Source organism: Siniperca chuatsi, linkage group LG14 (assembly GCF_020085105.1).
Source record: "Siniperca chuatsi isolate FFG_IHB_CAS linkage group LG14, ASM2008510v1, whole genome shotgun sequence".
NCBI lineage: Eukaryota > Metazoa > Chordata > Actinopteri > Centrarchiformes > Sinipercidae > Siniperca > Siniperca chuatsi.
The window spans coordinates 10,384,790-10,407,370 of NC_058055.1; the positions used below are offsets into that span (position 1 = coordinate 10,384,790).

At 37.3% G+C, this 22,581-nt stretch overlaps 1 protein-coding gene across 7 annotated transcripts in view; it reads right to left on the minus strand.

Annotated features, from left to right (window-relative positions):
• Nucleotides 1-2,315: 2,315 nt before the first annotated feature.
• Nucleotides 2,316-22,581, minus strand: part of LOC122888807 (glutamate receptor 3-like) — a 70,865-nt gene continuing 50,599 nt past the window's right edge. The window contains exons 12-16 of one of the 7 annotated variants that reach the window (XM_044223680.1): nt 20,333-20,531; nt 13,136-13,383; nt 5,898-6,012; nt 4,436-4,684; nt 2,316-3,791 (exon numbers count right to left, since the gene is read on the minus strand). In XM_044223680.1, the coding sequence (XP_044079615.1) occupies nt 4,439-4,684; nt 5,898-6,012; nt 13,136-13,383; nt 20,333-20,531 (808 nt within the window). In that variant the 3' untranslated portion in view covers nt 2,316-3,791; nt 4,436-4,438. Of the gene's footprint in view, nt 3,792-4,435; nt 4,685-5,844; nt 6,013-12,284; nt 12,401-13,135; nt 13,384-20,332; nt 20,532-22,581 lie in introns of those variants that run through there. The other 6 variants (XM_044223679.1, XR_006380782.1, XR_006380783.1 and 3 more) reach the window with 6 other exon arrangements.

Sequence of the window (22,581 nt, forward strand, 5' to 3'; positions counted from 1 at the left end):
TTAGGAAAATTACTAGAATGATTGGACCTGTAAAATAAAATGTAACTGACACACATACTTTTAATCCCCCTTTCCCCCCCTAAAATATGGAAACCCATTTATGCCAGGTAAAGAAAAAAAATTGATGAAAAGATAGACATGAGAAAAAAATAATCTTGTCCTCTGAGGAGGGCAGGTATCTGTTCTATCTGCACTCTAATTTGAATGATGTTATGCACTGAAACGCACAATTACACATGGCAGAAACCTACTGAGCCCCCTAAAGGTCATGGCAAGAATTTTCTATTACTATTACTATTTTTTCATTCCCTCGCAATATGTTTTGCCTTACCTCGTAATATTTTTGTTCTTCCATTCCTTCAGAGCCATGTGTCTGTTTCTGTTCAGCTGCTCCCAGCGCAACACAACAGTATATCAGCTTACTGGGCATTAAGTATGCTGATAGAGACAGTACTACTGCTCAACAGGCACGCATGGTTATGTAATTAGTGAAATCAAACAAATTCTTAGATCAAGAGGTCTCTCCAGAAGAAAGCAGTTCGGGAACCTGCAGGATGCGGTCGGTTTCATTCGTGAACAGTTTCTGTGCTCTGTACTGTACTGGACCCCAGAGGGGTTTCACTGAGGAATAGCAGACATCTCCAGAGGTGGAATTACAGATGTGCAGTTGAATCTACCTCATAAAGCTAGTGTGCTGTATTTGTATGAGTCAAAAAAGCAATAAACAAGAAGGTGACTGAAATGCTGCATAGAGTCTGGTTCTGTCGCAGAAAGAGCAGACAGCATTGAACCACCTGCAGAGATACATCAGGAATGCAGACCAACGCAAGCTGGAAAGCTTTTTGCGCAGGGTCCTCTGTTCTTTGCACAAAGCAAATTAAAGTAACCTTCAATGTTGAAATCGGTTTTGGTCGAAGGCCTGTTGCTAGAAGTGTGGTGCGGTAATTGATGTTCCTTATACATACAGCTCCCACCCAGAAGTTTGATAATGTTCTATTTAAAACTTCTTTGCAGTGGACATCATATAAGGTGAGGTGTCCATAAACAACGCTAAATGCATTAACTTGAGAATCTCCACACTACCTTCCATTACAAATAGACACATGGCTCAGAAGGAAAGGAAGAAGAAAAGTATTACAAGGTAACGCAAAATTTATTGTGAGGGAACGCAAAAGTAGTCCTCAAAAATATTCTCACCATGACCTTTAGGGGGCTCCGTAGAAACCTCCGTGCTCATGCACATAAAACCTGTCGGTTATAATTATTCTACACAGTTTCTATTGAAGTGTAAATCAACAGGCGTGTCGGAGATGGACACATTGAAAGAAGTTCGTAGATTAAATGAAACTTATGTCATTGCTGATAACTCTCACAAGTGTCGTCCCGAGCGCCGCATTTTTAATTACAATACAGGCAGAGGTGTAGCTGTGATGACCAACATGATGTGATAAAGATTGTTCAGATTAAATTATATAGTGTTATAGACAAACAAAAGAGTGTTATTTTAAAAATCCTAATTTATTTGTGGATCATTACTAAGATCATGTTTATGTAGCGATATGAAGATGAAACAGCAAATATTTAGTTCCTAGAGTCAGCAATTAGCATGTAAAACAGTCAGTTTTGACAGAATTAAGCTTTAAAAATAACTTCAGAAATAAACAAAATTGTGACATGCAAAATACTCGACCACATTTTAAGTTCTTTCATTTTATTTATGGTACTACTGTGGTATTTAAGTGCAGATGGTTATACTATGGATCATTGTGATGACAAATAAAATGATGCACTATTATGCACGTAAAACATGGTGACCCTTGGATCTTCAACATGTCCAGAAAATTTAATTCAACTTTAAAAGAGTTATCATCTGCTCGTGAAAGCATATTAGAGCTGCTGTATTCATATTTGAAACATTGCACATCCCGGTCGACATTAAATTTTCTCAGGAAAACTCTCAACTGTCAGTGTTTCGTGATGGGGATCATTTGGCTTAGTAAGTCACAATTTTGATTTACCATGAGTCATTTTATTTTTATCTTTTTTATGTCTAACTTTTCACCTTTTTTTTTCCCCTTCTCTTTTCTTGGCGCAAATGAGCTTCCATACTAACATGACTCAAGATGGCATGTCAAGAGAAAAGTCCTGTTTGTTTGTGGAAGTTATTATAACTCTGTGATAAGACTTGCTTGATGTTAAGTAAACCTGCAGCAGAGCAAACAAATTCTTCTGATTAATAATTGACAGTAGATTCATTTCTTCACGGGTAAAAATTATCCGTGTTTTTACATGTAAAAAAGTTAAAAGTCCAAAAGTTGAATATAAACCTGCTTTTATTAAGGAAATGTAATAAAATCCTTTGTACATGACCTCTCCACAGAGGTTCATTGTGTCCATACATGCAACTCTCATGGTTGAGGTACTGTTACAAATGAACTGGAAAAACTAAAACCAAACTGGATCAAATGTTATCCGACACAAATTAAACCAGGGTCCATTTCGAGTTGCAGTTTGGTCAAACTATCACCAAATTCACATGCACTTTATCTGGGGATAAAAGGATGAGAAAGTCTGATATACTAAACAAATGTAGGCGTACATGGTTGGTAGCATTTGTAGGTTTTTTTCCTTCAATTTATAAAAAAGTTCACTTATACAAACAGACACATGTTTCAGTTGTAGTTCTTTCCTCAATGTACAGTTCACCAGCTCACCTTCTGCATAATGCATAGACACAGAAAGCTTATCACAACCAAAGAAGCTATGGTGTGTTATCATTTACCAAAAATGTTGAGATTCACAGCTGCAGATACTGCATTTACATGAGAACAGCTTCTAAGTGTGTACAAAGTGTAAACCATAAGCTCAGTTAAACCATTTGAATATGCTGATACATAAAAAGGGGTCACTCGCCTAGTCCCTATGGATTTATAATGCTTTTGATTTCAACAATATGGCACTAAGTGATTAAAAGCGGATCTCATTTCAATAAAAAAAACGGTCTTGTTTCAAAATAGTGGCAGTTTAAACAAATGCAGTTTCACATGGTTGATTTAAAAGAAGCATCTAAGTGAACACAGAGTCAGTTGTATATGATGTCCGACAGGCTTTGAAAATAACACCACCTAAGCAGTTTCAGATGACCACTAGTTTCATATTATTGATATTTTCTGAGTAAAAACTGGGGTACAATGTTGTCAGTTTAATTGATGCTTAACCCTATTGATTGATGCTTGTCCTAAATATTATGAAATTGAAAATAGTCTTATAGTAAAACAAGAAAATGACTTTACTTCACTAAATATAACATTTATCCAACTTAAGATTTCACCACAAAAATATGTCTATAAAGGATTCAAATGACTTAATAAGTACTCCAGGATGTTTTGATTGCAAATCATGGCTTTTTTTTTATCTTCTTCAAAATAGAAAATAACTGAATTACAACAGTTCATCTAATTGTCATTTGAAGCAATGTTTTGCCCTAGTTCCACATTTTTTTTCAAGTGAATTAAATTTTAATTGCATTGCCATGACGCCGAAATGCTCCATAAGGCACTACAAGAGGCAAATCTCATGTTTCCAGAAGCAAAAGTCCTGTTGCGTCATTGCCCTCTGTTAGTGTGACGGGCCTCACAACCCAGAATGAGCACTTGTTGACTTGTAGGCTTGTGTCCAAGCTGATGACAAAGAAGGCTGTTGCCTCCAGGATGACAGCCTCAGGGTGTCGGGGTCACACGGAGTGGCTGTTTCCATCCAGATGCTCCAGTGGGAATCGACACATTTCACCTCTGCAAAGCCAAGAGATGAGCAAAGGATCAATCATTTTGAAAAACAAAAGTTTCCCTGCCGAACATGTAAAACCAGCTGAGTTGAGTTAGCTGGACTTGAGAAAACAAATTCAATAAACTTAAGATATTAAATTCTATTCACAAATGTTAAATCAAATACATTATGAGTGCACTGGAGGACTGAATTCAATACTAACCTTCATCATGGTTTGCATTGTTTTCATAATTATGAAAAGAAACAACCATGACTTCATTTTACATGTATTAAAGACAAACAGCAAGTTTCCATCATGTATGTTTTCTTCAGTCTACAAACAGTTTTTACTCTCAAACAATGCATGCTGGGAAGTCAGTTTCTGCAGAAACTTAATTTGATGAGCTGAGTGAACTCTCCGCAGCACATTCATTAAACTCATCATTTCAAATCAAAAGTTTTCAGTCAGAACAACTCTTGTTTATAAGTTCTGAAGTGGTCTCAAAATAAAAACTAGAAATTTTTACGTTGAATTGACTTGAAATTAATAAAACTAATATATTTACATTAAGTTAATGATAAAAGATGCTTTGATTCCACTACATTCCTGTATGATGTTTTACTTTATGTTTAAACTGACACAGCATGGAAGCAACAATAAAGGACATACCCTCTAGATTTTAACACTCTCTGTCCCGTACACGTTGTAGCCTTCACGGTACGTGGCAAAATTCTGGGTGTTTGCCGGAGGGGCTGGCTTAAAGTTTTGGGCATTCTTTGCCAGCTTCAGTCTTTTGGTTTCTTGCCGTGACTTATAGCAGAACTCTATCAAAGCCACGGTCATAGCCAGGCCAAGCCCTCCAACCAGAATATAGAAGACTCCTGCCACGTTGCTCAGGCTTAGTGCACTTGTCTTGTCCTGGGGGAGGTAAAGACCACTGTTAAGACTTTTTTAAACTGGCACTCTAAGGCTGAGCTGAAACAACATGTACACCCAACAACAATCCTATATGTACATCCTGCTGCATTATGACTAAACAGTACCTCTGAGGAGGTTGCTAATTGTCTCTACAAAACCCTCTAAGATATAGATGCCTCATTTAGCCTGTAAGTGAGATATATTGGAACAACTTAAATGTGTCTAATTCCTCCTCTCAGGTTATTTCTACTCTACAGAGCTGGGAAGGTGAATGTAGAGAGAGTTGCCATCTATCCTGCTTTATGGTCTCTTTACGAGACCACGTCTAACGGAAGGCGGTCGTGGTCGTACAGGTCTACAGATTAAACCCTCGATTCACTATCATAGCTGCTCAACTTCAACACATTGCATTTGTACAATCAAAGTGGCAAGCTGTGGAGGGCGAATTGAACCATTTTGCTGCTTTCAAAGCCAAACAGTAATATTGAAATTAATTTATGCGAGTTTTACCATTTGCATTCTAATCCTGGGGGACATTTTGGAGTCCTAAAGGCAGTAAACTCTACTTTTTATATCTTAAAAAGTCAGTTAACTGGCTTATAAACTTCTTTACATTAATTAAAGACGTAAAAAAAAAGTTCCTTACTGTGACACTCCATCTATGAGACATGACTATTAAATACCAGTTGACCACTTTGTGCTCAGATGGTATTTAAATGTCAGTTTGGACTTTGTCAGAATAAGGATGCCTTTGGGGAACTAGCTGGTCATATTGCCGTTAATCTACGCAGTTTGCATACAAATGATGAAGACCACCAATAAACTAAATTTCAATAAAAGTTTGGATGACAAAATAGCAGTATAATGGTTTCAATTCTATGATTCAACTTTTAAAAAATTTTATGGTATGAATAAAAAATGTGTAATCATGCTGCAATTTTACAAATCTGGAGTTGTCTACATACAGTAGTAATGAAGTCATGTTAATGTAATGAATTATGATAAGAGTGTAAATAAATTAGACTATGTGTAAAGTGAATCTAGTTTTTAATAGTTTTCACATGTTACTCTGAGGGCAGACAAGCAAGTATTCAGATATATGTCATGTCCTGATTAACATGTCTGAGACAATGTGTGCTTTAGATGTTTGCATATGAACAGTTAGGTCAAAATGCATTTTGCAATCAGTATAAAAAGACCTGCAGCGACTGACCTTACTTCCAGAGTCCTTGGTTCCACATTCACCCTTATCGTACCACCATTTGTTTTTCAGCTTGTCTAAGATGCCTTGTTCACTGAGTTTCAATACTGCAAGGTTTACAGGAGTTCTTCACGTGGGAAATAACATAAATAACATTTAATTATGTTATTTTATGTTATTCAACTTTTTAAACTACTTTATACTGTGCAAAGCGATAGAGTAGGGTCCTGGCCAACACATCACAGATAGCAAGCAACACTACAGTATATATGTATATATATAGAAATATATGACCTTTCATAATCCATGACTACCCTAGCATGCCAGACCCCACCTATATCGCTTTGAGTAATCGGCACACACTGATCACAAGAAGAGAAAAGATTTGAACTTGCAGAATAAAGCAGCTGCTGCATAGCTTTAACAGAATGAAAGAAAACAGAGGCAGTCATTGCTGAGGGCACATTTTTACTATGGGCAGCCTATTTGATGTTTAGCAAAGTGGATCTAACAGGAACCCTTTCCTGACTAACAGCAGTTCAATTTCACTAACAGCTATTAGAGGCTAATGTCTCACAAAATCACCCCTTTAAATCTCTAAAGCAGAGTGTTCAATGTGATTCCCCCACAGAGAAACATCTGTACCAATCAGGAGAGCAGAAATGCTAATTTAGATCTTGCTTCCAAACTTATGAATCAAGTCTGAAGTGATGTGGGTTTATCAGTTCAACTATCTATAGTTAAGGGTGTTTCTAAATCATTATGAGGTCAAGAAAATTGGGTTGTAAGAGTCTCTAAAGACACTTTTTTCTGAACCAAATCTTTAATGAGGGGAGTCATAGTTTGGGGGTTTTGTTTTGCAAGACATTATGCTCAATTTCCTTGACTGATAGATTTCCAGGCTTATTTCCTTTCAGAAAAAAGATCAGCGTTTGTAATCCAACATCGTCAAATATATTGTATTCACCACTGTGTTCTTTGTATGTCGAATAGAATACAAGTCATGTTTTCTGTTTAATTATACCAAAACAAAAGAAGTCATGCATGATGTTAAGTGGATGATCTGCAGTCCTGATCTCCAGTCAGAGTGCTTTGAAAGGCAAAGTTATGATGACAAAGATAAATAGCAACTTAGATGCATGAATTTAAATGCAACAACAAACTATAAATGACACACAGCCCACTTCTGCACCAACAATCACGCCAGGGAACCGAATTTAAAATCAGTTTTTTCCTCTGATGCAGACTCATCAGTTTCACTGCTTTTTGATTTTTCTTGGCAGAGGAGCAGAGAGGAGCTAGAGATTCACATTAACTTTAAACTAAATGGTTATTACACTTTATGAATCAAGCTAGATGCAGTGAAGATCCTACATAAGGTGATCTGTAATTGTATTATTTGGACAATGACATATTTTGGATGCTCTTTGGCATTATGATGCATTTTAGAGACACTATGAGGATGAATTGCAAACAAAAAAGCTTTGAAGTGGGCCATTTTCATCCATTTGACTAAAAATCGCCAATTTACCATAGGGACTGTGTTTAAGGATAACATATTCATCACAATAAAATGTGGCTACAGTAATTGATTCAGTGTCAAATTTACATTCATGCGCTTTGTTTTCCTCAGTTGAATAACTTTTAGTCACAAAAATAACTACGGCTAGTTAAGATCATGATTGGTTGTGATTGGATAATGTCTACCCTGTCCCACAGCATTGTGGGTAGGATGATTTACTCTACTGCCTTTTCTCTTGTAAACATGCATTTTGTCAGCTCTAAGAAAAAAAAATTGTGAACTGCAACAATCTGCTGGTCATCAGATAAAGACCCAGGCCTCACACACACCACCAGGTGGTGGCCATGGACTTTTAAAAAATATACTGAAGTGCACTGTTCGGGTTCTCATGTTAAAATATTTCCCTGCATATTTTCTGATGTGAAAAACCTCAATAAAAACATAATTTCATCCATATATAATGTAATTCTATGCATAGAAACAGATTATAGTAATAGCTGGAAGCACAAGTTTGATGTTTGGTTATACACTGGAAACTTCTGGACTTAGCTAATCATTGTATGTCTTTTAAGACTAAATTACATTTAGTCTTAAAAGACTTTGCATCTAAATTCAAAACGTACTGCTCTAAATAACTGTCATCATCCCTACTGGAGCCTTACAGAGAAATCAAAGGGTCTTCAGGGGTGGAGAAGAGCACTCAATGTTGTTAATGGAGAGAAATAGGTAAAAACTACATCTGAGTTCCCAGGCAGCTTGGGTTTGTAATTATTTTGTCCCAGAGACACAAAATCACAGCATTAAAGTATTTTCGCTCTTCTGCCCGTTGCAGTGTGGTCTGTATTGGTTAATAACTCCACCTGACATTTACTGTCAAAGAGAAAAACACTGTGAGCTGTCCCAAACCTCTGATGTAATAGCAGTTCACAGCTCCACGGAAAGTGAACTCAAACAGATAAAAAAGGTGATTTATCAGACCTGGGTTGACTCACAATGACAAAGAACTGAGCTCAAATGAAAGCAAAAACCAAGAATGATAATAATGCGCTGCCACTACAGCTACTAATTGAATTTGTACAGCAGATACAAATTGTTATGAAATGTAGCGAGCAAAAATCAATCTACATATTACACTGGAGAGTAAGTCACATACAGTATATATGTGCTGATGTATCTGTCAAGAGAACTTATAAGCCTCATTTCAGTTTTCTATGATTCATAGTTTATATAGTTTTTGTATAAAAACAAATAATTTTTATATGAAATAAACAATAAAATAATAAAAAATGAACTTATAAATAAATGTGAAAACATATAAAACACATTTGAATAAATAATATACATATAAATACATTTAAATAAATTTTATATTGTTATTTTCATAGTTTATAGTTTTATAGTATTTTATATTGACAAATTGCACAGCCCACCTACGCACTGGGTCAATATACACTTAAGCATTTTAAAATGTATACATTTATACACATATTTATTATCTTCTATCTTTGGATTTCTATCCTTTATATTTATTTTTCTAATTCTTATTTTTACTCCTGTTTTCATCATTATTCTTATTCTTCACTGCACATATATGAGCACAAATGAAACCTTTTGCACAAATCTCGAATCTATTTAATTGTAAATAAGTCAATGCTTCCATCTGCATGCATAAATCTTAAAAATGTAACTTTAACTCTTAAAATCTTAATCTTTAATGAAAATCATGTGAAAATAGGAAATTTAGGTACATGTGTTATATTACATGTCAAGTATAAGTACTAAGGTCAATAGGGAGCTCATATTCAAGACATAAAAACAAAACACACACACACACACACACACATTATTGTCATATATTCAATAGTCACTAGCACCAGCATACTGGATACAGTAGATACTCTGTCGTCTCTCACTTCTCTCTGGTGACTGTCTGATTATGCAAAAACTCGTTAATTATGCATCCAGTTGACCAATCAGATTTCATTCAAATCTGGCGTCCTGGTGTTTTTTTAACGGGATTTTCTCCAGGAAACAAACAGATGTATCTGTGTATGATAATCTAAAGTGCGCCTTGATTCTCTCGAGGACTAAAGCTCCTCAGAGGGCACGAGTTTAAAACCTACCCTTGTTAAAACACTTTTATGACAATATGAGATATGATTTCCGTTGCATTAGAATTAATTTTTTTTTCTCAGGGTGGTTGTTGCCAGTATCTCAAACGTTAATCACGTTTTATGTTAAAATGATGAACAAAAGGAGTAAGAATCCAACCCTCTGATTAAGTACAGGGGGTGGACAGATTATTAAGAACACCTGTGCAATCTATTGCAATGCAATGCAACAGCTAGTGCTATAAATCTTACATTTGTGCAGTATAATAATTCATAATGTTCAGTTTTCACTGAGTCTGTGTCAGAGAGGTATTGATTAATCTCTATAGTAATTTTAGGGGTCATACTACAAGCTTCACAAAGACAGTATTTATGGTTGTATTGGATTTGATACATTGCACGGGTGTTTCTTTTATTGTGTCCACCCCCTGTACCTGTTCTGAGTCAGAGTGTAAGGGTCGACTTAATCTCTGCTTCCTCTGATTTAAGTCACATCAGAACTTTACCCTTCAGTCTGTCTGCAAAACAAGAAAACAGTATCTAAAAACATTCATGAGCACACAAAATAACTCACAGTAAAAACCCATGCACAATACTGACTCTCGTGGCCAGATTAAGACATAAATCACATACAGTATGATGTCAAATTAAATAAACATCACAAAGTATAAACTATAAATTACCTACAAAGATGTAAATTGTGATTTAAAGTTTGGTCTGGAATTTTGTTTGGTTCTAGTGAGCATGTCTGAAAATGAAAACATAAAAATTTCTCTATACTGATTTCTAGTATATATAAATATAAATGCTGTGTTTGATTTCAATTCCCAATGACAATATTTTGTTGATTTAATGGTGTGAATGTCACATTTTCTCAGTGGTAGTTACATACAATATATTTCCCTGTCAATGTTAAATTACCCACATGTGCATTTCTGAAAGTGAAATAAGGATGAAGAAATGTGGCAGTCAGATGTGATAGTGTTACACTGATCATCTACTCTCTTTTCTAACCGAGGGGTCGAGGCAAATTGCCAGCGAGAGGAGACGGCTTCTTTGTGTTATCCCACTGGTAGTATCCATATCCTGCTCACTCAGGAATGGATGACTCGAGTCAATAACAGCAAAGTTTGCCTTGTCTCTTCTCTCACAATATGCCAAGTATACTGTGGTCATGATGCAAGCTGAAGAGCAGAGGCAGATAGTTGGGCTGTTACTGCGCCCTGGCGTCTGAAACACAAGACCAGGGGCCTCATTTATAGAAAGGTTGTACAACAGATTTGATTGAAAAAATCCTCATCATATTTTGTAGAGGATCTGGAAAAAAGGTCCCAGCTCTTCTGCAGAGCTGAGCCTGATGTGCACAGCTTTACAATAGTGTAAGTAAGGAGAGATTATGTGCACACAGTATTAAGCAAGACAGGCTTAAATAGTTAAGCTCTTCTTCTTCTATGTTTTAACTCCTCTTCTTCTGTTTTATCACGAGGTTTAAAGTGAGACTATGTGACTTTTGAAAGAAGAAATAACACAATCTTCCTCTTACAAATGAAAAGATTAATTCATTACAATCAATCTCAGCGCTGCTTCAGTATTCAGTTTGCTGCTACAGCCTTACATGATCCGCTATGACCAGCAGCTATTGGTGGCTAATGTTTGCTAATTTCCTTTGAACTATTTGTATCGGTTTACAGTCTACAGAACATTTTACTAGACATTGTATGTTGTTGGTCATTGTTGATTTAATATATATATATTTATATATACACCTATTTTTCACCTACTTGTATGTAAATAATAGTTATTTCTACCTATCTTTGTTCAGCTTTGTTGTATTTGTTTATGTCTATTTCTGTCTTCAAAATTCAGTGCCATTTTCCCGTAATTGCCACTTGTGGCCACAGTCGCCGCTGTTAAAAGTAAAAGTTGCATAGTCTCACCTTAAGGTCTGAATGCATCTTCACTCAGTTTATTTGTGCATCAGCTTTATGCTCACTATGAAAAATGATCTGAATACAAATGTGAGATTCAATTCAAATCCTCTTGTACAAATAGGGCCCCTGGTCATATCTTACACTCTACTGCTGCAGGGTTTACCAGGTCAGGGTGGCCATGGATAGACTTTGACTGGCCTTGGATCAAGACCAACCAAAGGTTTCTGTCAGTCTTACGCTGGATTTCGGTGAGAGGATGTTGGACAAGAGTTTGGACCGTTAGTTGTCACTCTGTCATTAGAATTCTCACGTTTGCCTGCGATGCTTAGTCCCCTCAAGACAACGCTGTTCCCCGTGCCTGCCCTAATGCCCAGGCGGCAGATTGGAGAGTGCATTCATTGTTCGACTTGGAGGTATTGATTGTGAAATGAGATTCGATCTTCACTTTAATCCTTCTGGCATTAGTCTGAATGCCACATATGAAGATACAAAGCTTTTATGTTGGCCTGTAGATATAAAAAACAGAGGGAAAGATGGTTTCTGTCTTTCATAACTACAGGCCAAAAGCATAGAAACAACTTTTCTGACAGTAAGATATCAAACACTTAATAATCAGTTTCTGATCTTCTGTCCTACTTCTGCACTTTGGTTTATCTCACATTACTGGGCTTTTTTCTCCTCCATTAGCCAAGTAAAGGGTTCCCAGTTGATCACAATTAAACAATAAAAATAGAAAAACAAACAGATATTTGGGCCCAAAGACTACAGTCAGTGACGACAGCCTTGCCGATTACTCTGTTCTAGGATACCCGACTTTGGTGACATTGAGGCTGACCTTAGAGTCACCTCCCCCGCTGCCGCACTCTCCCTTGTCGTACCACCATTTGTTTTTCAATTTGTCCAAGAGGCCTTGCTCATTCAGTTTTAACACTGCCAGGTTAACAGCATTTCTTGAAACGATAAAACATAACTTGTAAGAAAATGAACAGGTCCGTGAGAAATCTAATAGAATATTAGTAAAAAATAGTGATAAATATCAATGGTTCATAAGGGGAGCACGGAAGGGACAAATTGGTAAAGAATTTCACTGGTGTGGAAGGGTAAGAAGCATTTTTACAGCAAAGAAAATGTTAAATATTAGAGAGGTGGCATGGAGGGTTACATTGCTTGTAACTGAAGTGTGCGGGATGGGGACATTCTGTCATTGCTGAATTAGAAATAAGAACATCCAGCATGCAGCTTAACATTCATCACAACTGACAGACCAGCATTTTAACTAGCAAAAAAGACATATTTCAGTGTTGAATTAGAAGCAATGCAAAATGACACCACAGAAACCAGGAGGGAGGGGAAGTTGAAGGGAAAAGAGCAAAAAAAAAAAGGTTGGGGGAGGTGACAGGCACATCGACAGTCAAATGAATTTACTGACAGTCACTAATATACCAATAACCTTAAAAGAGAGAAGAAAGTAACAGAGACACAAACCAGATACATAGGACAGAACAGAAAATGGCTGAACGTGTTAATTAAATTTAAATAACTCATAACACTGTTCACTCATTGATGCACTTGGAGAAAAGAAAAGAAGAATTAAGGAGTGAGGAAGAAGAGAATGGCAAAAGGAGACATCAGGGTAGGTGGAATACTATAACAACATAGAGGATATTGTTATATTATCCCACCCACCTTAATGCAGAGCCTTTAGGTGTAGCCACACCATAGCCCTTTGAGTCGAGGTTGCCGCCCACTTTCATGGTGTCACATGGCTTCCGCTGCTCTATGTACTCATTCATAGTGGATTCGAGAAGAAAGGCGAACTTTCCCTTCGACTTTCGTACTCGGGAAACCCCGTCTGGTGTTGTCTTGGCAAACACTGAGGGTTCGGCTGATTTCATGTATGACCACATTTTCTCATAAACTGCTATTTTGGAGCGCTGCATTTGAGGACACAGAGAGAAGACAGAAACAGTTTAGTTATGCACTTAACAAAACATTGACAATCATGAAAACATTGATAATGTGCCTCTGTGTGTTTGAGTAAAAGGAAAAGTTCGATTTTTTGGGAAATAAGCTTAGTTGCTATCTTACATGAGAAGATAGGTATCACTCTCATGTCTGTGCGCTAAGTGTGGAGCTGGAGCCAGGAGGCGATTAACTTAGCTTAGGGACTGTATAAAAATGATTGTGTGGCTGAATCTGTTATTTCATTTTCTAAAAAAGCAACTCCCAAGAGTTATCAATATTTTCTTTGGACCCTGTCCTTGACTTACAAAAAATTGCAATACCATCTCCTACTACTATCACTGCCACCAATAATGAATAAACAGGGCTCAGACACACTCTCTGGAGAGATAATATTAAATCACTAATAACGATAAAGACCAACATCTATTCTGTTTTTCAAACTGACTTATTGGTCCTATAATCATTTTTTTAGGGTTTTTTTTTTTTTTTACAATAAATGAAAAAGGGGAAGAATGAAATAAAATATCAGTGATTAGAAAAATGTAAAAGGCCCTAGTCTGTTCTCCAAAAAAAACCTACCCTAGACTACCCTCTCTTCAGCAGAGAGGAAAACATATATTTTCATACAGTCCCTTAGCATAAAGAGTAGCAGCAGGGGAAACAGCTAACCTGGTTCTTGCCAAAGTTCAGAAGCATGCCTACCAGCAACACTAAAGCTCTCTGATTAACACGTCATATCTCGTTTGTCTTTATGCTAAGCTAAGATAGTCAACTCCCTGTTTTAGCTCCATACTTAACGCGCACACGAGAGTGGTATCAATCTTCTCATCTACCCCACAGCAAGAAAGTGAATAAGCGCATTTTCCAAAATGTCGAACTGATCCTTTAAAGAACCAAAAATAACTGCTGCACTTCTTGGCCCCGCCCCAGTCCATGATGTCACATTGACCAGAAGTGCAATTTGCTTAAACATTTCAACACACAGAGGGCAGTGCACTGACAGCTTTCTGCTTCTTGTAATTTAGAGTGGATTTACCCTTTACATGTAAACAGTGCAGCAGAGGTAGTGGGCTTTTTGCCAGCAGCCTGAAGTCTGACAATCTGGCAGCTCAGCAGAAGCAAAATGCAGGCCATGTTTGGTATCAATATTAACAGACAGGAGTGACCTCCTCCTCCTCCTCAGTCTGTGTCCCTACCAGCAGGTCACAGCTGGAGTCACAATCATCATGGTTTAATTTTTATTTAAATCAAATCAATCCTTTCACACATCCATGTTATCAGTCCATTTGACTATTGTGCTTATGCAACATTTACATTTGTGCAGTTATAATGGCCTGTTGTGCAGCCTGATGATACATCAGCTTGAAATACAGTATGTAGAGTTAAGACATTAACAAGTATTGTACAACTGTAGGTTCTCCACTGAATCTTTAAATGCAAATACTACACATACATGCTCACATGGCTACAACACACCTCGGTCAGTGTGCATTCATGTAAAGTGCCTCGAGTCAATAATGCAGCCAACAGCTCCTTCTCTATACTGGTGACCTACTGCGGATCAATCTTCTATTTAATATCAGTTGAGGAGTTTTTAGAGGTCATGTCAGAGCTTCATCTCATCAAGTTGTTAATGAAAGTTAAGAGTCAGTTTGATGTTTGTAATTTTAATATTTTGGCATTTTGATACATTTATTTTGGGCTAAGTTTATACTAAGTAATTTGTGTTTTAAAGATTATTATTGTTTAACATGATATATATTTATTTTTGTATATAATATATATGTTATATATTATGGTATATAAGAGTATATGTGTATATTATGGTAAAGCATACAACAAAGAGAAAAGGTTGGAAAGAAGTTTAAAGAAGACCGAGAGGCAAACTGGCTGCAATTTGCATTATTCAAGCAAATTTATATTATCTATTTGTATATCATTCTCAGTCTTAGTAGTAAAGTCAGTCTCTTCAACTTAGTAATATATTATGTTGTATAAGTTGATCTAATTATGTTTCATAATATAAGACCTAGTGTTTGCTTTTTAACCTGTTTTTAACTGTTTAACTGTTTATTAAAAAAAAAATGTTATACATTTCTCAAAATGTTTATGTTTTTCCTTTAATTTGAAATTCCACATTAACATAAGTTCAAAAAAGATTAAATCATAAGTGATCAGGCACTTATTATTCCATAGTCATCTGTCCCAACATGATACTCATGAATCCACAAATACCAGTTCAAATAGTTTGTGCTATTTGTTCCTTCTGTAATGGCACTGAACACATTTGACCTGCTTCCTCTGCTTAGACTGACGGCCCAGTCAGCTGCCAGCTGGAGCAGCTACAGACATGCACAGCACAGCCCTGCTCTGACACTCAGTATGCTGCTAAAAATGGCCAGCGAGAGGCTGATCGCCGGTCACCGGGGAGCTGGAGTACACAGCTGTCTACAATGCAGGGGGAAAAATAGAGAAGCTGCATTAAACCGGGCTAATGTGACCTTCTCCTGAGCTTGGTGAGAGAGAAGCGCCTCAGAGGAAACTTTGAGTTGAAACTTTTTTATTATATTTCTACTTGTCTTCAAGGGGCTGCTTGTCAGGATTGTGATTAAGGCATGACAGGCAGGTTCATAATCACTCAAACAGGAAGTTGAAGTGTGAACAAGCATCTGACGTCAGAACAAGTTCTCAGAGAAAATCAGATTATCGATATGACTTTTATATCATTTTAACAACATACATTATAGTTAGAATTAGAAATTGAATAATTTTCTGAATATGCTATTCTGTATTGCTATATTTATTGCATGTTTAATTATTTGAGTTGTCCTTGCTAACTGGCCCTATCGTATGTATTTACTTGTTTTTTATAGTATTTGATATAGAGGAATCAAGTCTGCGTGACTGGTTTTATCCAGATTATATGATCAGTAGTTGTGTGAGTCAGTCCCATACCACATCTGGTAGGTGAAAGTAAAGGAAAAACATCAGCGTGAATTGACAAACTATGTCAGCTCAGTGTTGTGTACGGCCGTGTTGTGTAAATAATTCACCAGAGATGTAATGGATTGTGGGCTCAGGCTAGTAAGTGAATCATTCTTGACATATGCATGATTTCAGTTCAGTTGAGTGTTCATGTAAACACTCTTAACATGACAGTAATAGCTGATGACAGGCCTGACCATAGTGTGAAAACAGAGATTCTTTTCTGGGTTACATGAAGACGCATGCTTGTCAGGAGCAGGTTGGTCGTCTGTGTTGAAATCTGTGAAACTCCTCATGCTGTCAGAGTCATAATTGTCACTACAGCAGTCGCCGTCTATCAAAGACAAATCATTCAATAAATGAATTTTAATTACTGACTTGTGTAACCATAACTATCTTTTAACTGACAAACAAGTCATGTCCTCTGGCCAGCGAGGAATTTGTTTTTACTGCCCCTCATCCATTCTGGAAATAAACCGGTCTGAACTCTAATACTTCCAGCTGAGAGTGATTCATGGCCCTCTGCGTGTCTGTCACGCTGTCATCCCAAAACAGAGACGAGAGGCCAAACAAAGCATGTGTAATCTTTCTGCTGTTTTATTTTTATCTGCATGCAATTCTTAGTTATGCGCATAGTGAAGTATGTAATTAAAACTGTATGTTCATGATCAGTGGAAACAAATGAATAAAGCACCACTGTAATTCAAGTACAATTTATCCCTAACACACTTTAAGTTTATAATAGAAAGTAAACAAACAGCACCCCATACAACCTTCATCTTACTACTTCTTTCTTGTGCTCTCTTTCCCCACTTTTACTAATATTATTCATTGTCACCCCTTTAACCTCTAAATATATAGTACAGCACACAACTGAATGACCCGAGTAACTTGTCAGTCTCAGTGGCTTGTTGAAAGTAATTCTGGGAAATGTAGAAAGTCACTAATTTACTGTAAGTAGAGGCAGGCGAAGCATGTTTAGGAAACAAAATCCATCACAAAATAATTCATATTATGTGTTACACTTGAGGATTGGATGTTAGAGATTTCTTTTAAAGGAATGGCTCAACATTTGGGGAACTATCCTATTTGCTTTCTTGCAGAGAATTTGATGAGAAGATCGATACCACTCTCATGTTTATCCATTAAGTATGAAGCTGGAGCCGGGAGACGATTAGCTTAGCTTAGCATACAGATAGGAAGCAGGGGGAAACAGCTGGTCTGGCTCCGTCCAAAGTTTAGAAAATCTGCCTACTAAAACCTCTAAAGCTCACTAATTAACACAGTGAATCTCGTTTGTCTCTACAAAAACTGAAATGTAAAAATGACAATTAGTGGTTTCCCCTTGCTTCTAGTCTTTATGCTAAGCTAAGTTAATCATCCAGTCGCTCCAGCCTTTTTATATTTAGCGTACAGACGTGACAGTGGTATTGATCTTTTGATCTAACTGTCATGAAAGTGAACGAGCATATTTCCAGACCTCTTTCTATGAATATGGTATACACATATCCTGATCCAGATATGATACCTCTGGTCTGAATGTTGCATTAGCAGAATGAAATAAACACATGTAGGCAATCTAGTTGAGGATAAAAATGAAAAAGGAAAACTATAACTCCTTTGCAAAGCCCAGTGGTTTGAGAACAAAGCATGTTTAAATCCTTCTGAAAACCAGAAAAGAATAAAAGTGAGTGTTTTAAAAATGACCATGTTAGTTATCATCATGTATTATGTGCATTGAGGAGGCTGTATGATCTGGATTAAGTGATGCCCCCCTATTTTATACTGTAAAAGTTAGCTCCTATTAATCATTAGCTTTGAATCACCAGATTTCAATAACCGTGGCTCCTCTGCGCTGACATTTCCAGTTTGGAGGATGAAAGGCAGAATATTTGTCACTCAGGATGAAGTCGCTATACGCCTGTCAATTATCTCCTCAGGAACACCTTTGACAAATCACAGCCTGCCATATACATCATGGATTAGCACATCCTCTGCTGGTTATGGAGCTCCTTTTAATGTGATGATTCACCAGGAAGCCTCAAAAATAATCAGTTTGATATATTTGTTGAATTGTAATTTCTCTTTAAAAACTCCTTGAATTCTACTGCAGTCTTTGGATTTTCTCTTTGTAAAATGAAATCTTTTCGGAACAGCCACATTTTTCATAAGTTTAAGTAATGTTTTAAAGCACTGCGGTGCAGGGGACAGCAAATTACCGATGACCTCCTCCACACTGATCATGGTGATTGCTCCATGTCAATGCTTTTAGACCTCAGTTCAGCTTGGCACAGCAGACTACGCCATTCTGCTTGAACGCCTTTATGAATGAGTTGAGGGTCACAGAAGCATTACATAAGCTTTCATTCGGTCACATCCCTGCAAAATCATTCCTCTCCACTATTAAACACAAAAGAAGAATAAGAATCCTTCATCCCAAAGGTAATGTTGTCTCTTTTGTCTTTCACACCTTTTCTCTTGATAGCTATGCATGCTTTTATTTGATTATGTTTGGACTGACTCTCTCCTCTCCTGCTGGCAGTGAGTGTAAAATGGAGCAGATAACCAAACCTAACAGACAGACACATGCTTTTCTACCCTTACTGTATTGTAGCATATTTACACAAGCTGTCTGTAAATCTCAGAAGAGATTGTAAGATAACTCCCTGTGGACTGAGGCAGAGTCCAGGGTTTGTATTTATGAAACGTCTCAGACTCACTCGGAGCAGTCACACCAAGAGACTGTCTAGGACTAAAAACAGACACAGCTCAGAGCTGGACATTGGATGTGAATGACATTTCCATTTCCGAGTCTTCTCTGAATTTGCAGTTTTATGACAGAAGGCCACAAATTGGAACTATAATGACATCTTGTAGTTCTTCTTGAAAGTTTTTATTCTTAAGTTTCAAACACATAGACAGAAGTAGCCTGACAATCAGACTGAACTGTCATTTCATTTCACCTCATTCTGTATGAAACGCTGAACAAATCAGAGATGTGGGCAGTGATACAGAGGCTAAGACAGAGCTACATCTTCACAATTTGATGCAGAATCTCAAAATGGTTTACTTATTACAAGACCTACAAGTTTACACAATCTGTCACCTGCTATTCTGAATGGCCAACATTAACTGATGTTGAATTCTTAGGGTTTTTAAGACTGCAGCCTTATCTGTTTTTTATTACAAGACATTTATGCACTGTGACCTTGATGAGAATATTTGCACCCCATGCTTTGGCAGCACTTTTGTGTAGCAGAGATAGAAATTAATCTGCATATTAGTGAAGGTGCAGTGAGGCTAATCAAAGTTTGGTTTATGACTCTACTGATGGTTGGATGAGGGAGCGTAATTGTCCCAGTTGCGTAGCTGAATTATTCCTGTTGCCAGAAAGTGTTAAGTTGGAAAAAAAAAAACTTTTGGTTTTGATGGAGAGAACCAAAGTTAATTTTGAAACCAGGCTGATAACATGCGTTCCCTCCTAAGCCTAATACCATAATTTAGTTTTGTTGTAGTCTCAGTAGGAACGATGTTCTGTTCTGACACTTTTAAAATATAAGCTCATCTTGGCTATCCATCCCTAAGCAACGTCTTTTAAACCACTTAACAAAATAAATGCATGCAATTTTCTTTTAGCTGTGTACTCCTTTAGTAAAACTTAATTCAGTATTCAGTACACTGTGTACCACTGTTTTATGATGTACTGAATTAATCAAGTGTAGTTGTAGTATTACTGCTTTGGAAGTGCTGTATCAGGGAAAAAATTCAATTCTAGACATTCTTTTATTGATTATTCATTCGATTTACTACCTGGCAGGTAATAAATCAGAAGACTTCTTCAGCTCTGTGCTTGTGGCCAACATTAACTACTGTTAGAGCAGCTCTCGTTACAGTGCAGCGACAGCATGGATGACAGCCAGTTATGACACTCACCCTAAAGAACTCCTTAGTGGAGCCTGAGTCTAACGTCCCATAGGCGATCTCTGTCTGCTTGGCCAGGTCCTCGGCACTCTCGATGGGAGAAACCATCCTCTCCACGGTGAGGAAGGCAGCCAGGTTAGCCGTGTAGGAGGAGATGATGATGAGGGTGAAGAACCACCACACTCCTCCGACAATACGCCCGGACAGAGACCTGAGAGGAGGAATCAGAGCAGACAGAGAGAGAGAGCAGCATGCTCAAATCGTCATAGTGACGGGAAGAAGGATCATTTTCCATTGTGTGTCTTGTGTTTGGCACATTATCCTGTCAGAGGTTTAGCTCAGACCTGGCTCCTTAATTTGAGGAATTTTATACTTTTGGAGAAATTGTCCAGTTAACCCATTAAGTGATTAACTGCAATATTATCTGCTTGTCCCTGGTGCTCCATTCTAACACATATTTGCATAAATTAATCTACGTGAAGTATCATTAACTCAATATAGCTGCCTTTACAGCTGATTAATTCTATGAAAATAATAATAAGCCTCATTAATTCAACATTACTCTGTCGGCATTTAGTTTTGGAGCTAATTCAGGTGAGCAACCATCCCAGATAGCCAAACATGCTCTGCCCAACAGCAGCCTAAATCCAGCAGCCTGCAGAATAATGCCAGGCCTGTGATGAGCGATGCCCCAGAATCTGTCCAAGATTACTTGGGTTAATTCCAGGGACAATACTGGCTCAAAGTTAGCCTGAGTACTGCTACAGTATATTGTGTATATTTGTTGTCTCTGGTGAAACAAAGCAGGTCCTGGTCTTCAACTTGACATTGCCAAACAACTGTGAGTATTTTGGTGTTTAAGGTAGTAAGTTTATCTTATTGGTTTAAAGCTGCAGCCAGTGTTTGGTGCATCTGTTATAAAATGTAATGGTCTCCACCACAAATTTAGACCAGAGAGGACAGAACAAGTCTGAAGTAAAAGCACCATGAGACTCTGTCTGCTATTGAAGTCAGGGTCTGATGAGCCAAACCACTCCATCACACAGATACTCTCATCCTGCTCACTGGTCCTTAACCAATTCTCCACAGTTTTCACATCTGCGTAAAGGCTCTGACTTTAAATCTGTGCCTTGCAGTGAAACCCTGGGTTCATATATTTAAATTTGACTATTCTCTCTGGTACCATCCCCAACTTCCACGATCACACATATTCCACCAAATGTGCTGCTCTCAGATGAACTCACATTTCTCATATCAAACGAGGATCCATTTGCACCGCATCACAGCATTGCAGATGTACTGCTCTGGATTTCTCCTAATATATTGTTTTCATAGCTTATTCAAGTACTTATGCTATCCTTGTGGCGCTTTCAAGTGGTAACTATTTTGTGTGTCCTTCAGAGTTGCAATCAAACCCTACGGTATGTTGTGACTCCATCATCATGGTTTCAGAGTGGCTTTTATTCTATGTTAAAGTCGTATCTGTAAACGGCTTATAATTGGGATGATTATCAAAAATGACAACACATTAAGGTCAATGACCATACTTGAGATGAGTTGGTCTAAACATGGTTGAGCCAGAGGCAAAGTTGTAGCCAAAAAATAATAAAAAATGCACTACAGATTAGACGTAGAAAACAGATAATACACTTCCCCCTCTGATGATGATAGTGACCTGAAAACTGCTGGCCTATGCCAGGGCTATACAGTAGTGTTTAGCAAAAATGATAGAACCAGCCATTTCCATTCAAAAACTACATGAGACAAATAAGATCCCCCATTTGTTGCTTAAATGATTTTTGTCACAGATTTGTGACTCTGCAAATTCCAGCTTTCCAGAAGTTGTGTTTTTTTTATAGCACTGACTAGAGTTATGCTCAACTATAGACCTTATGTTAAATTATTTTTTTGTAATGTAGATTTTTCTTGTTGAATGACCATGTGTATTTTTAGTGTTGTTACTAAATGTGAGCATTATTAGATACATTTTTGCTTGCATATATTTTGTCCCTATCTATCCTTCCTCTAAGTGAACACTACTAATGAAAGGGTTGTTCTCTGCGTGTTTCCCTAAAAAAGAATAAAGCTGAAAAAATGTCCCACTATTAAAAACCCAAATTTTTTCCGACGGCATACCATTAATCACCCCACTCCATGTCAGACTAATCCGAAACTGCAAAAACCTCTACTTGAATTTTTTGTCATCGATCTTCAACCAGCTTCTCTGCAATCTTCCGAAGTCCCAGAAGAAAGGCTGACAG